The 14448-nt window shown below is 33.6% G+C and overlaps 1 protein-coding gene across 1 annotated transcript in view; it reads left to right on the plus strand.

Annotated features, from left to right (window-relative positions):
• LOC111049252 (Usher syndrome type-1G protein) overlaps window positions 1–14448 on the plus strand; it is a 37472-nt gene that overhangs the window by 6259 nt on the left and 16765 nt on the right. Inside the window, exons 3-7 of the mRNA XM_039434939.1 lie at window positions 1693–1836; window positions 4522–4746; window positions 6026–6139; window positions 10174–10254; window positions 13629–13785. Of these exons, the coding sequence (XP_039290873.1) occupies window positions 1693–1836; window positions 4522–4746; window positions 6026–6139; window positions 10174–10254; window positions 13629–13785 (721 nt within the window). The remainder of the gene's footprint in view (window positions 1–1692; window positions 1837–4521; window positions 4747–6025; window positions 6140–10173; window positions 10255–13628; window positions 13786–14448) is intronic.

Below are 14448 nucleotides of genomic sequence, written 5' to 3' on the forward strand. Positions count from 1 at the left end.
CACACACACACACACACACACACACACACACACACACACACATACAGACCAATACCCAAAAATCATGTTTTTGGACTCAGGGGACCTTGAAACATATAGAAAAGATGAAATTAGGGTACCTTAAATTTTTTTTGAAAGCAATACTTTCCTTACCTATGGTAATAGGGCAAGGAAAGTAATAATAGAGGAAAGAACTGGCTTATACACGTAGGGGATAGGAGATTCACGAAAGACGCATCATCACGTCTCAACTACTCAACTGATTAACTTGTAATTTTGTTTATTGATTCTGAATTTACTGAGGAAGGTCCTATAAGCCTACTAGGCCTATTTTAAATTTTTGAAGATTCTAGTACGACAAGTTTTGTTAAGTTATCAATTGCACCCTTGCGGAGCACGGGTTACCACCTAGTATTTTATACATAAGGGAGAGTTAACAGCACAATTGGAACCTAATCTTAGTAGTCTAGAGCTCCTAAATAATTGTGTGGCAATAACTAAAGTAATGAAAGTAATGAATATTATACATGATATCAAAATATATACACCTTTGTAATTATTTTCTAGCTAAAATTAAATTTTCTTTCAGTAAAAGGGATGATTTTTTTTATATGACCACTCTATACAGCTGGTCTGTTACTCTATCTCTGACTTGGAGACGTCTTTGGTATTTGGCTTGACAATCTATAGGCTATTTGAGAGAAAATTTACTTGAAAGGTTATATTTCAAAACTTTCAAAAATTACAGCAAAGTGAAGTTTAACACAAATTTCAATGATAATGATGAGTTGAATTCCAATGTCCTAAATTCAATACAACAGTCCTATAATGGTTATATTATATTATGTACCAGAAAACCTTGAGAAATAAGATCTCAATTTTGTAAGTAATGAGCTATTAATTGTAGCCTATATGGCCATTCTGTATATTTTCCATCTTATTTCTCAAGGTTTTCTGGTATATAATATAATATAACCAATATATATATAATATTATAACCAATAATATAATATAACCAAGACTGTTGTATTGAATTTAGGACATTGGAATTCAACTCATTATTATCATTGAAATTTGTGTTAAACTTTATCTTGCTGTAATTTTTGAAAGGTTTGAAATATAACCTTCCAAGTAAATTTTTTCTCAAATAGCCTATAGATTGTCAAGCAGAATACCAAAGACGTCTCCAAGTCAGAGAGAGAGTAACAGACCAGCTGTATAGAGTGGTCATAAAAAAAAATCATCCCTTTTACTGAAAGAAAATTTAATTTTACCTAGAAAATAATTCCAAGGTGTATATATTTTGATATCATGTATAATATTCATTACTTTCATTACTTTAGTTATTGCCACCCAATTATTTAGGAGCTCTAGACTACTAAGATTAGGTTAAGAATGTTTCTGTATCCTCATTCCTCAGTACAGCTGATGATGCGTTGGTTAACTACGTGAAACCATGGTTCTGTTTTAAAGTTTTTAGTAAATTTTTAGTGAAATTTGACAATATCTTTGTTTTCTTATTATGGAGAGATTTCACAACATCACCATCAATTCTACTAATTTTATTAACAATTGGAACCGTTTTGGGCTTTAGCCCTTAGTAATTTTACTAGAAGTTGAGTAATTCTGAATGACTGATTAATAGAATAATTTTGATTTTCGAGTAATAAGTATTGATTTTTAATGTTTCAGAGCTGCTCAAGATGGCATGCTTGAGATTCTGAGAGAGGCAACAAAGCGGGATTGCAATGCGAAAGACGAGGATGGAATGACTCCCACACTCTGGGCTGCCTATGAGGGAAATCTTGATGCTTTAAGGCTGCTTGTTGGTCGTGGGTAGGTTGATTCAATTATAATAGAAACATTTTATTTGATTAAATTCTTAAACAACTAACTCAAAACAAAGAGCTACGGAGAATCTGCATCAATTGTAACTCCATGTTCAAAGAATGTCAGCTGAGAGATCAGCCAATCACAGTGATGTATAAAGTCATAGAAGGAAGCGCAGTTGCCAATTTGTCGATTAGACTCAGTCGACTCAATGCTTTCAGAGAGGAAACTACGCATTCGTATCATGAGCACTCACTATATACTAAAGTGAGATCCACGTTGTAATGGCAGTGAAGAAAGATAGGAGAAAAACGTTGCCGATCCTCTGTCTTGTCAATGCCTTCCATAGATGGTAGCTGATACAGGTTTATTGATGTAAAATTAACTGGTCATTCTCGTTGAAAATAATCAATCATTGACCGAGCGAAGTGAGGTCTAAGATTCAAGTCGACGGTTTGGCATTTCTCTTAATGTTTAAATGTTTATATGTTGCGCATTTACGGCGAAACGCGGTAATAGATTTTCATGAAATTTGACAGGTATGTTCCTTTTTAAACTGCGCGTCGACGTATATTCAAGGTTTTTTCGAAATTTTGCATTTCAAGGATAATATAAAAGGAAAAAAGAGCCACCTACATACGCCAATATTAGAGTAAAAATCAGACTATAGAATTATCATTCATCATAAATCATCTGACAAGTGATTACACAGATGTGTGGAGAAGCCAGTCCATTGCTGTATTTCCATAAGGTCTATAGTTTCAATCAGGTACTTGTGGATGAGAATACTCCGTGAGGTCTACTGTTCACAGAACTACTAGTATTTTATCAAGCAAGAAATTATATTTTTCAATAATTTAATAATGAATTTTCATAAACAAGATGAAATATTTTGTTAATTAATTATCAATTCTACATTGTTGAAAGACGATCTGGCAACAGAGCAAAACGAGAAAGAGATAGTGCTATCCACTTTGTTAAATGATATAGACAAGGATAGCAATACCATTGCTAATCTAACACTAGGTACCATTATAACGTGGACCTCACTATTACAGGGTGATCTGAAAAGAGGTGCCCATAAGTCAGGGCGTGATTCCTCTCATCAAAAAAAGAAAAAAAGTTTCAACTAACATAGCCCCGAAAAATATTTCGTCTGAATTTCAGTTCCCCTGCCGTAACGAAGCTATAGAGGTATTTGTTTGCTGTCAATTAAGATGCATTAATTAGCTTACTTCATGTAGAATGAACTGAAAAATTAAATAAAAACGTTTCAGACCTGTAGCTACAGTAATTTTTAAGATATGTTTTTGTGTAGTTGAGAAGTTGATATTGTGGTAACTATTCATATTGAATGAGATAGACTAAGAAATTGTCAAAAACCACAGATTTATTGATACTTAGAAAGACCGGTTTCGGTTATTACACCATTTTCAATGTCTGATATTTATCAGAGATGTTTATCAGAGATGCTTATCATTGATGTTTATCAGAGATGTTTATCATTGATGTTTATCAGAGATGTTTATCATTGATGTTTATCAGAGATGTTTATCATTGATGTTTATCAGAGATTGACAATGGTGTAATAACCGAAACCGGTTTTTTTTAAGTATCGATAAATCTGTGGTTTTTGACAACTTCTTAGTCTTTTTCATTCAATTTAAGATAAGTGATGAAATACGCGAAACATGGTCATGAAAACACGTTCATTCAAGGTTTGAAGCAGATTTACTATGTTAAATGTACATTAAACATAAAATATTTTTCTACAGAGCTTGTAGAAAATTCAATTTCGAAGAGAAAGATGTAAAATAAGTCTATAATGGACAATCGCAATCTTGAAAAAATTATCCCTAATTACATACAAAACTTATGAAAAATGGACTAAATCTGGAATGAAAAAGACTAAGAAATGTCAAAAACACAGATTTATTGATACTTAGAAAGACCGGTTTCGGTTATTACACCATGTCAATCTCTGATGTTTATCAACAATGGTGTAATAACCGAAACCGGTCTTTTTAAGTATCAATAAATCTGTGGTTTTTGACAACTTCTTAGTCTTTTTCATTCAATTTAAGATAAGTGATGAAATACGCGAAACATGGTCATGAAAAACACGTTCATTCAAGGTTTGAAGCAGATTTACTATGTTAAATGTACATTAAACATAAAATATTTTTCTACAGAGCTTGTAGAAAATTCAATTTCGAAGAGAAAGATGTAAAATAAGTCTATAATGGACAATCGCAATCTTGAAAAAATTATCCCTAATTACATACAAAACTTATGAAAAATGGACTAAATCTGGAATGAAAAAGACTAAGAAATTGTCAAAAACCACAGATTTATTGATACTTAGAAAGACCGGTTTCGGTTATTACACCATTGTCAATCTCTGATGTTTATCAACAATGGTGTAATAACCGAAACCGGTCTTTCTAAGAATCAATAAATCTGTGGTTTTTGACAATTTCTTAGTCTTTTCCATTCAATATGAATAATTACCACAATATCAACTTTTCAACTACACAAAAAGTGGACAAAATCTGTTGAGCTCTCTATTTTTCATGCTTTTTGTATGTAATTGAGGATTATTTTTAACTGTACCACTTGTCTGTGTCTCATGATATATGAGATCGGAGGTTGATAAAACTACCCTCTAAATATAATGTGTTATTTATTTAGGGGTGACCCAGAAAAATGCAACTACCACTTCGGGCAGAGTGGACTGCACTTGGCGGCCGCCAGAGGTCACCTGCCTTGTGTCACCTTCCTGGTGGCGTTTGGAGTCAATGTGTGGCAACTGGACCACGACTCACGCACGCCCATGCAGCTGGCAGCCGCCCATTCAAGGCATGCCGTCCTCGACTACCTCGATAAAGCAGCTGCCAAACAGGAGGTAACCAACAAGTAAGTCAATTAATTTGTCACAATCAGATAATTACTAGGGTTCATAATAATCCATAATCAATATTCTTCTTCTTCTTCTTCTTCTTCTTCTTCTTCTTCTTCTTCTTCTTCTTCTTCTTCTTCTTCTTCTTCTTCTTTGGACATGCTCCCTCCACATTAATGGCGATTCTCCGTAACTCTTTCATTCATACTGTAGATATTTAATTCTTCCATGATGTCTTCTTCGTCTTATTCTTCTACTCTTTCTTCTTCATCTTATTCTTCCTCTTTTTCCTCTTCTTCTTCTTCACCTACAACTCCTCCTCATCATTTCATCCACTCTAACTTTTTCCTTCCTTTTTCTTCTACCCGCTTTCTTGCTCATTTTTCCAAAAATTCTCTTCCTTTCCCTAAACTTTCAATATATTTTTCTTGACGTTCTCTTCTATCACTTTTCTCTTCACATCTTCTTTTCGTCTTCTTCTTGTGTTTCCCTTCTTCATGAATTAATATAATCCATTGATTGATGATTATTGAAATCATAATGCCATAATTTCGTCCGTCCATGTGGAGTGAATGCCAATGATTACCAGTATAATTTATATTGTTTATGATAATTGATTCATTAAATGATATAATAATTGGTTTGGATGATGATGTAATTGAATTAATCATAGTAATAATTATAGTTTTGTCTTCGCCAATCAATTCTCAAATATCGGGGCACCGAGCTTCGCTAGTTATTTTTATTTATTGATAAACATAGCACAATTCTCTAAAATTATCGTGTTTATATTTCACAGCTGGCTATACGTCATCTTATGAATTTCAGGGATGCGATATTTTGTTTATTCACATACTTACTTTTTTACTATCCACAGCTGTTCCAGCCAAGGATAGATTGTCCTTTTAATGCCGTTCAGCAAGTTTTCTCAAGGATGAGACCTAGTGCAAACGAATTTTTATATCATATAAACCTAAATTTCGTGAAAATCGTTAGAGCCGTTTTCGAGATCCAATAAACATAAATAACCAGATATAAAAATAACCAGATATATAAATACAGAAATTGCTCGCTCAATATAATAGGCTTGCTAGCCTATAATCATTCATGATCAGGCAAACAATATAATTCACAAAGCTGTACAACCTCGAAATCTCTATTATTTTCAGTATCTTATCCTCCATCCATACAATAAGTACATCATCAAAATGATGGGGGAGAGGAAAAATAAGGTAACCTTGTGCTATTCCTCTCCTAAATTCTGATATTTATTTTTGTATCTGTCCCATTTTCCAGGAGAGAGGCGAAATTGAGGAAGGAGAAGGCACAAAAGGATGCCGAACGCCATAGAAGGAAGTACGAAGAGAGAATGAAGAAGGAACGGGAGAAGGAAGAGAAGAGGATAAGAAAGTGGAGAAGGAAATTCTTGGAGGGCACAAGATAGAGGTGGATACTCCGATACCTACAACTCTCCCTTCAAGGTAAATAAATGATTAATTAAATAATGAGTAAATGAATGAATATTTTTTGTGTAGTTGAGAAGTTGATATTGTGGTAATTATTCATATTGAATGAAAAAGACTAAGAAATTGTCAAAAACCACTGATTTATTGATAATTAGAAAGACCGATTTCGGTTATTACACCATTGTCAATCTCTGATAAACTTTTTTTTCATTCAATATGAATAATTACCACAATATCAACTTCTCAACTACACAAAAAGTGAAAAATATTTTAATCAATCAATAAATTCAGAAACTCGAGATGAAATTGAATAAATAAATTGAATAAAACGAATTTTATTGTCATCGAATTCATTCTGAACATAGACTACGTCAAATTCATATAATTATATTTATTGTTTATAAATTAATTAGACCTAGGCTATATTCAGGTTGGTTGCATATGAATCAAATCAAACTCAACCACCGTAAAATGACGTCATGTTATCAGATTAACACATTATTGTAGTTTGATTCATTATTTGATTATCCTAGCATTCAATTGTTTCCTTAAATAAATAGGTCGATCGAGTAGGAGCATAGAAAAAAAGATAGCATAAGAAGATAACCATAATTATTTTTTGAAAATTATTGTTCTGATTTGTTAAGTTCATTTACTTTTGTTTGTAATTGTCAGTGTTATGAATAAATTTCAATTTCAATTTCAAATAGGGCGTTTTGGTCCAATTTTCAATGTTTCAATTTCCAACTCAAGGCGATGGTCCTAGTAGGTCTTTTTCGTTGAGCTATGTGTCGTATTCATCCCAACCACAGTAATAATAGACAGTAGTCAACAGTAATCGGCTTGAGTTAAGAAAGAATCGCTTGAAATTTGAAACATGAAGGACTCGTGCTATGGGATATCTACTTATGCTATATTATTTCCTATGTGTCAATATCCAATCTAATTATCAATCTGTTTTTACTTTCCTTGCCCTATTACCATAGATAAGGAAAGTATTGCTTTCCGAAAAAAATTAAGGTACCCCAATTTCTAAATTTCTATACGTTTCAAGGTCCCCTGAGTCCGAAAAACTGGTTTTTGAAGTATTGGTCTGTATGTGTGTGTGTGTGTGTGTGTGTGTGTGTGTGTGTGTGTGGTGTGTGTGTGTGTGTGTGTGTGTGTGTTGTATGAGTGTATGTGCGTCTGTGTACACGATATCTCATGGCGAAAATGTTGTCAAAAACAGGGTTTTCGTGATTTTCTCGGAAACGGCTCCAACGATTTTGATCAAATTCATACCTAAAATAGTCATCGATAAGCTCTATCAACTCTGCCACAATACCATATCTGTAAAAGTTTCATGAGCCCCGCCCTCAATCATGCAGATAGATTCCAATTATCAGGCTTCAGATACAATTGAAACAAAAAAAATCAAGTGGAGTAGATTGAGAATGAATGTTCAGTAACATTTTCACCTAAAATTGAAAATAAGCTTTAAATTGGAGAAAATGTGATTATTCAATTGCAAATTATTGTTGATTCTATTAAATCATTCACTATGAAGAGATAGCAGACCTCATGTGTGTCTCCAGCGTTATTGCCCTGTCACCAGCTGGATCAAATCTTTGAATAGTAGACTTGAGATGCGCGGGTACACTAGCGTCAGGTGATTAATTTTCATAACGGCAAGGAAAGTCGTGTGAGTGCACCAGATTTTTTTCCTATGTGTCAATATTCAATCTAATTATCAATATGTTTTTTGCTGTATTTTTATCACTCTATCAAACTAATTTTGAATAATTATTATTAACCAAAATCGAAATTGAATGCTGTAAATCATCCCGAGACTTCTGATACTGCAAATATTGACAACAGGGTAAACAGCTAGAGTGAGATCGACGTTATAATGGCAGTGTTTGATTAGCAATGGTATTGCTATCCTTGTCTATCATCCAACGGAAGCGAAAAGTGCTATATCTTTTTCGCTTTGCTCTGTTGCCAGATCGTCTTTTAACAATGTAGAGTTAATAATTAATTAACGGAATATTTCATCATAATTATGAAAATCATTATTGAAAAATATAATTTCTTGCTTGATAGAATGAAATTGACTATCTTAAACGCGAATGAACAGTTAACATTACATCAATAAAGCGGTATCAGTTATAGGATGCATTGACAAGACAGAGAATCGGAAACTATGCCGATGATTGTTCCTACCCTTAAGAGATCAGATCTCATAGACTTGGAGATTGAGGCAAATAACATGGCAATGAGGTTGTGCAGTTTTTTAATGATTCAGACCTCACTATAAATTCAAACAAAAGTCATGTCATCAGCTTTGATTATAAGTATCGTCCTTTTCACCCCACCATAACACTTGGTGAAACGAACATTGAAGTTGTACTGTTGTGAACATGTTAGGTTTGTCGATGGATTCCAAGCTTAATTGGGGGGATCATGTGAACAAGATATCATTGAAATTAAGTAGGTCACTTTTTGCATTTAGTATTGTTAAACGGGTGCCTAAAACAACAGCAAAAAGTGTCTACTATGCACTGATTGAATCCCACATTGCTTATGGCATTGAATTATGGGGAGTACCTCGAAGCAAAACATTCAAGAATTTTTGTTTTGCAAAAGTCCGCAATAAGATACCTGGAGGGGCTCAAATTTCCACAGACATGTCGGGAGTCTTTCAGTAGCCTAAGTATTTTAACTGTTCCATCATTGAACATTTTCAAATCAATATTACATGTGAAGGATAGGTTGAATTCATTCCAAGTTAACTCAGATATTCATGGCTATAACACTAGAGGAAGGAATAACATTTCAGTTGAGAGACATAGGCGAGTGTATTTGAGAAAACACCTACTTATAGGGGACAAAAGTTTTCTGCGAAACTTCCGGCTGATTTGAGAAGTATTGTTGAAGAAAAACAATTCAAAACAAAACTATATTTTTTTCTCAGTGAGAGGGCTTTCTATGAGGTTGACGAATTCTTGTTAAGGTGGAAAAAATTATATCTAAATTTTGCAAATTTAATGAATTGTTAAATGTTATTGGAGTTTTATTTTAAGATTGATATTTTATGTTATTATGTTATTTATCTGTGACGTTTTTCAACTGTATTACATTGTTTTTGTTATACTTTTGTTGAGAATAAAATATTACTATTATTATGAACGTTGTTCTCCCATCTTTCTCAACTGCTATTAAACGTGGACCTCACTATAGATGGAATTTCGATTAATCTCTAATTTTGATTACCCCTATACTGTTCCACTCCACTACATTCAGTGTAGTGGAGTTGGCATTATCGTATATTCTTCCCAATTTGAAGTTTCAGTTCGCCAGTGATTGATAATAGATTTTTATATATTTTATTTTTTCTTACAACAGAAAATCGGTAATAGAGGTGACAGGACCCTCGTTCACTCAAATTGTGGGAGCAGGAACGTTATCCAAGAAACCAGCTGTTCAGACAGGTGTGAAGAAATTATCGACAGGAAACTCAAGGCGATGGTCCTAGTAGGTCTTTTCGTTGAGCTATGTGTCGTATTCATCCAACAACACAGTAATAATAGACAGTAGTCAACAGTAATCGGCTTGAGTTAAGAAAGAATCGCTTGAAATTTGAAACATGAAGGACTCGTGCTATGGGATATCTACTTATGCTATATTATTTCCTATGTGTCAATATCCAATCTAATTATCAATCTGTTTTTACTTTCCTTGCCCTATTACCATAGATAAGGAAAGTATTGCTTTCCGAAAAAAATTAAGGTACCCCAATTTCTAAATTTCTATACGTTTCAAGGTCCCCTGAGTCCGAAAAACTGGTTTTGAAGTATTGGTCTGTATGTGTGTGTGTATCTGTCCCATTTTCCAGGAGAGAGGCGAAATTGAGGAAGGAGAAGGCACAAAAGGATGCCGAACGCCATAGAAGAAGTACGAAGAGAGAATGAAGAAGGAACGGGAGAAGGAAGAGAAGAGGATAAAGAAAGTGGAGAAGGAAATTCTTGGAGGGCACAAGATAGAGGTGGATACTCCGATACCTACAACTCTCCCTTCAAGGTAAATAAATGATTAATTAAATAATGAGTAAATGAATGAATATTTTTTGTGTAGTTGAGAAGTTGATATTGTGGTAATTATTCATATTGAATGAAAAAGACTAAGAAATTGTCAAAAAACCACTGATTTATTGATAATTAGAAAGACCGATTTCGGTTATTACACCATTGTCAATCTCTGATAAACTTTTTTTTCATTCAATATGAATAATTACCACAATATCAACTTCTCAACTACACAAAAAGTGAAAAATATTTTAATCAATCAATAAATTCAGAAACTCGAGATGAAATTGAATAAATAAATTGAATAAAACGAATTTTATTGTCATCGAATTCATTCTGAACATAGACTACGTCAAATTCATATAATTATATTTATTGTTTATAAATTAATTAGACCTATATTCAGGTTGGTTGCATATGAATCAAATCAAACTCAACCACCGTAAAATGACGTCATGTTATCAGATTAACACATTATTGTAGTTTGATTCATTATTTGATTATCCTAGCATTCAATTGTTTCCTTTAAATAAATAGGTCGATCGAGTAGGAGCATAGAAAAAAGATAGCATAAGAAGATAACCATAATTATTTTTTGAAAATTATTGTTCTGATTTGTTAAGTTCATTTACTTTTGTTTGTAAATTGTCAGTGTTATGAATAAATTTCAATTTCAATTTCAAATAGGGCGTTTATGGTCCAATTTTCAATGTTTCAATTTCCAACTCAAGGCGATGGTCCTAGTAGGTCTTTTTCGTTGAGCTATGTGTCGTATTCATCCCAACAACACAGTAATAATAGACAGTAGTCAACAGTAATCGGCTTGAGTTAAGAAAGAATCGCTTGAAATTTGAAACATGAAGGACTCGTGCTATGGGATATCTACTTATGCTATATTATTTCCTATGTGTCAATATCCAATCTAATTATCAATCTGTTTTTACTTTCCTTGCCCTATTACCATAGATAAGGAAAGTATTGCTTTCCGAAAAAAATTAAGGTACCCCAATTTCTAAATTTCTATACGTTTCAAGGTCCCCTGAGTCCGAAAAACTGGTTTTTGAAGTATTGGTCTGTATGTGTGTGTGTGTGTGTGTGTGTGTGTGTGTGTGTGTGTGTTGTGTGTGTGTGTGTGTGTGTATGTATGAGTGTATGTGCGTCTGTGTACACGATATCTCATGGCGAAAATGTTGTCAAAAACAGGGTTTTTCGTGATTTTCTCGGAAACGGCTCCAACGATTTTGATCAAATTCATACCTAAAATAGTCATCGATAAGCTCTATCAACTGCCACAAGTACCATATCTGTAAAAGTTTCATGAGCCCCGCCCATCAATGCAGATAGATTCCCAATTATCAGGCTTCAGATACAATTGAAACAAAAAAAATCAAGTGGAGTAGATTGAGAATGAATGTTCAGTAACATTTTCACCTAAAATTGAAAATAAGCTTTAAATTGGAGAAAATGTGATTATTCAATTGCAAATTATTGTTGATTCTATTAAATCATTCACTATGAAGAGATAGCAGACCTCATGTGTGTCTCCAGCGTTATTGCCCTGTCACCAGCTGGATCAAATCTTTGAATAGTAGACTTGAGATGCGCGGGTACACTAGCGTCAGGTGATTAATTTTCATAACGGCAAGGAAAGTCGTGTGAGTGCACCAGATTTTTTCCTATGTGTCAATATTCAATCTAATTATCAATATGTTTTTGCTGTATTTTATCACTCTATCAAACTAATTTTGAATAATTATTATTAACCAAAATCGAAATTGAATGCTGTAAATCATCCCGAGACTTCTGATACTGCAAATATTGACAACAGGGTAAACAGCTAGAGTGAGATCGACGTTATAATGGCAGTGTTTGATTAGCAATGGTATTGCTATCCTTGTCTATCATCCAACGGAAGCGAAAAGTGCTATATCTTTCTCGCTTTGCTCTGTTGCCAGATCGTCTTTTAACAATGTAGAGTTAATAATTAATTAACGGAATATTTCATCATAATTATGAAAATTCATTATTGAAAAATATAATTTCTTGCTTGATAGAATGAAATTGACTATCTTAAACGCGAATGAACAGTTAACATTACATCAATAAAGCGGTATCAGTTATAGGATGCATTGACAAGACAGAGAATCGGAAACTATGCCGATGATTGTACCTTCCTATTTAAGAGATCAGATCTCATAGACTTGGAGATTGAGGCAAATAACATGGCAAATGAGGTTGTGCAGTTTTTTAATGATTCAGACCTCACTATAAATTCAAACAAAAGTCATGTCATCAGCTTTGATTATAAGTATCGTCCTTTTCACCCCACCATAACACTTGGTGAAACGAACATTGAAAGTTGTACTGTTGTGAACATGTTAGGTTTGTCGATGGATTCCAAGCTTAATTGGGGGGATCATGTGAACAAGATATCATTGAAATTAAGTAGGTCACTTTTTGCATTTAGTATTGTTAAACGGGTGCCTAAAACAACAGCAAAAAGTGTCTACTATGCACTGATTGAATCCCACATTGCTTATGGCATTGAATTATGGGGGAGTACCTCGAAGCAAAACATTCAAAGAATTTTTGTTTTGCAAAAGTCCGCAATAAGATACCTGGAGGGGCTCAAATTTCCACAGACATGTCGGGAGTCTTTCAGTAGCCTAAGTATTTTAACTGTTCCATCATTGAACATTTTCAAATCAATATTACATGTGAAGGATAGGTTGAATTCATTCCAAGTTAACTCAGATATTCATGGCTATAACACTAGAGGAAGGAATAACATTTCAGTTGAGAGACATAGGCTGAGTGTATTTGAGAAAACACCTACTTATAGGGGACAAAAGTTTTCTGCGAAACTTCCGGCTGATTTGAGAAGTATTGTTGAAGAAAAACAATTCAAAACAAAACTATATTTTTTCTCAGTGAGAGGGCTTTCTATGAGGTTGACGAATTCTTGTTAAGGTGGAAAAAATTATTATCTAAATTTTGCAAATTTAATGAATTGTTAAATGTTATTGGAGTTTTATTTTAAGATTGATATTTTATGTTATTATGTTATTTATCTGTGACGTTTTTCAACTGTATTACATTGTTTTTGTTATACTTTTGTTGAGAATAAAATATTACTATTATTATTATGAACGTTGTTCTCCCATCTTTCTCAACTGCTATTATAACGTGGACCTCACTATAGATGGAAATTCGATTAATCTCTAATTTTGATTACCCCTATACTGTTCCACTCCACTACATTTCAGTGTAGTGGAGTTGGCATTATCGTATATTCTTCCCAATTTGAAGTTTCAGTTCGCCAGTGATTGATAATAGATTTTTATATATTTTTATTTTTTCTTACAACAGAAAATCGGTAATAGAGGTGACAGGACCCTCGTTCACTCAAATTGTGGGAGCAGGAACGTTATCCAAGAAACCAGCTGTTCAGACAGGTGTGAAGAAAATTATCGACAGGAAACTCAGGGCAACAAGCCAACTCAAGCATAGCAGCAACGATATCAGGGTTTGTATCAAACTAGAAGTTCTGTGAACAGTAGACGTCACGCAGTTCTCTTATCCACAAGTAGATTGTGTGACCTGAACACCGGCTGTGAAATAAATGCAATGAATAATGCACTTGTCAGCTGATTGATTATGAATAATTCTCTTGCCTGATTAATCCCATCTTCAGAGTAGATTACATAATTATATATACAGTGATATCGGAGTATGGAGAAAATTCCTTTTCCTTCCATATTATCCTTGAAATGAAAAATTGCATAAAACCTTGTGTATACATCGACGTGCAGTTGAAAAAGGAATACTCCTGCCTCGTAGAATCGTAGAATCTCATAGAATTCTACCTACGCGTTTGGCCATAAATGCGCTACATGCATACAGATAGACGAAAGAAAATCCGAGTTAAAAATAGACCTCACTGCGTTCGGTCAATTATACAGGAATAATATATACAAAGTTCTGGCCCAGTTGCACGAAATCCCGTTAAATTGTAATCATGATTAAATGTCACGAGAACTAATATTAGAGAAGGGTTTATTGAAAAGAGAACTGTCGTTCTCTAAAATTGTTTGGTCAAACTCAATAGGCTTTTGTGCAACAGAACTCACAAATTTTCATTAGGAAAATTTCAAGATTGAAACCAATTGTTATATCTATATTGAGGTCC

The sequence above is a fragment of the Nilaparvata lugens genome, chromosome 8, assembly GCF_014356525.2.
Source record: "Nilaparvata lugens isolate BPH chromosome 8, ASM1435652v1, whole genome shotgun sequence".
Lineage (NCBI taxonomy): Eukaryota > Metazoa > Arthropoda > Insecta > Hemiptera > Delphacidae > Nilaparvata > Nilaparvata lugens.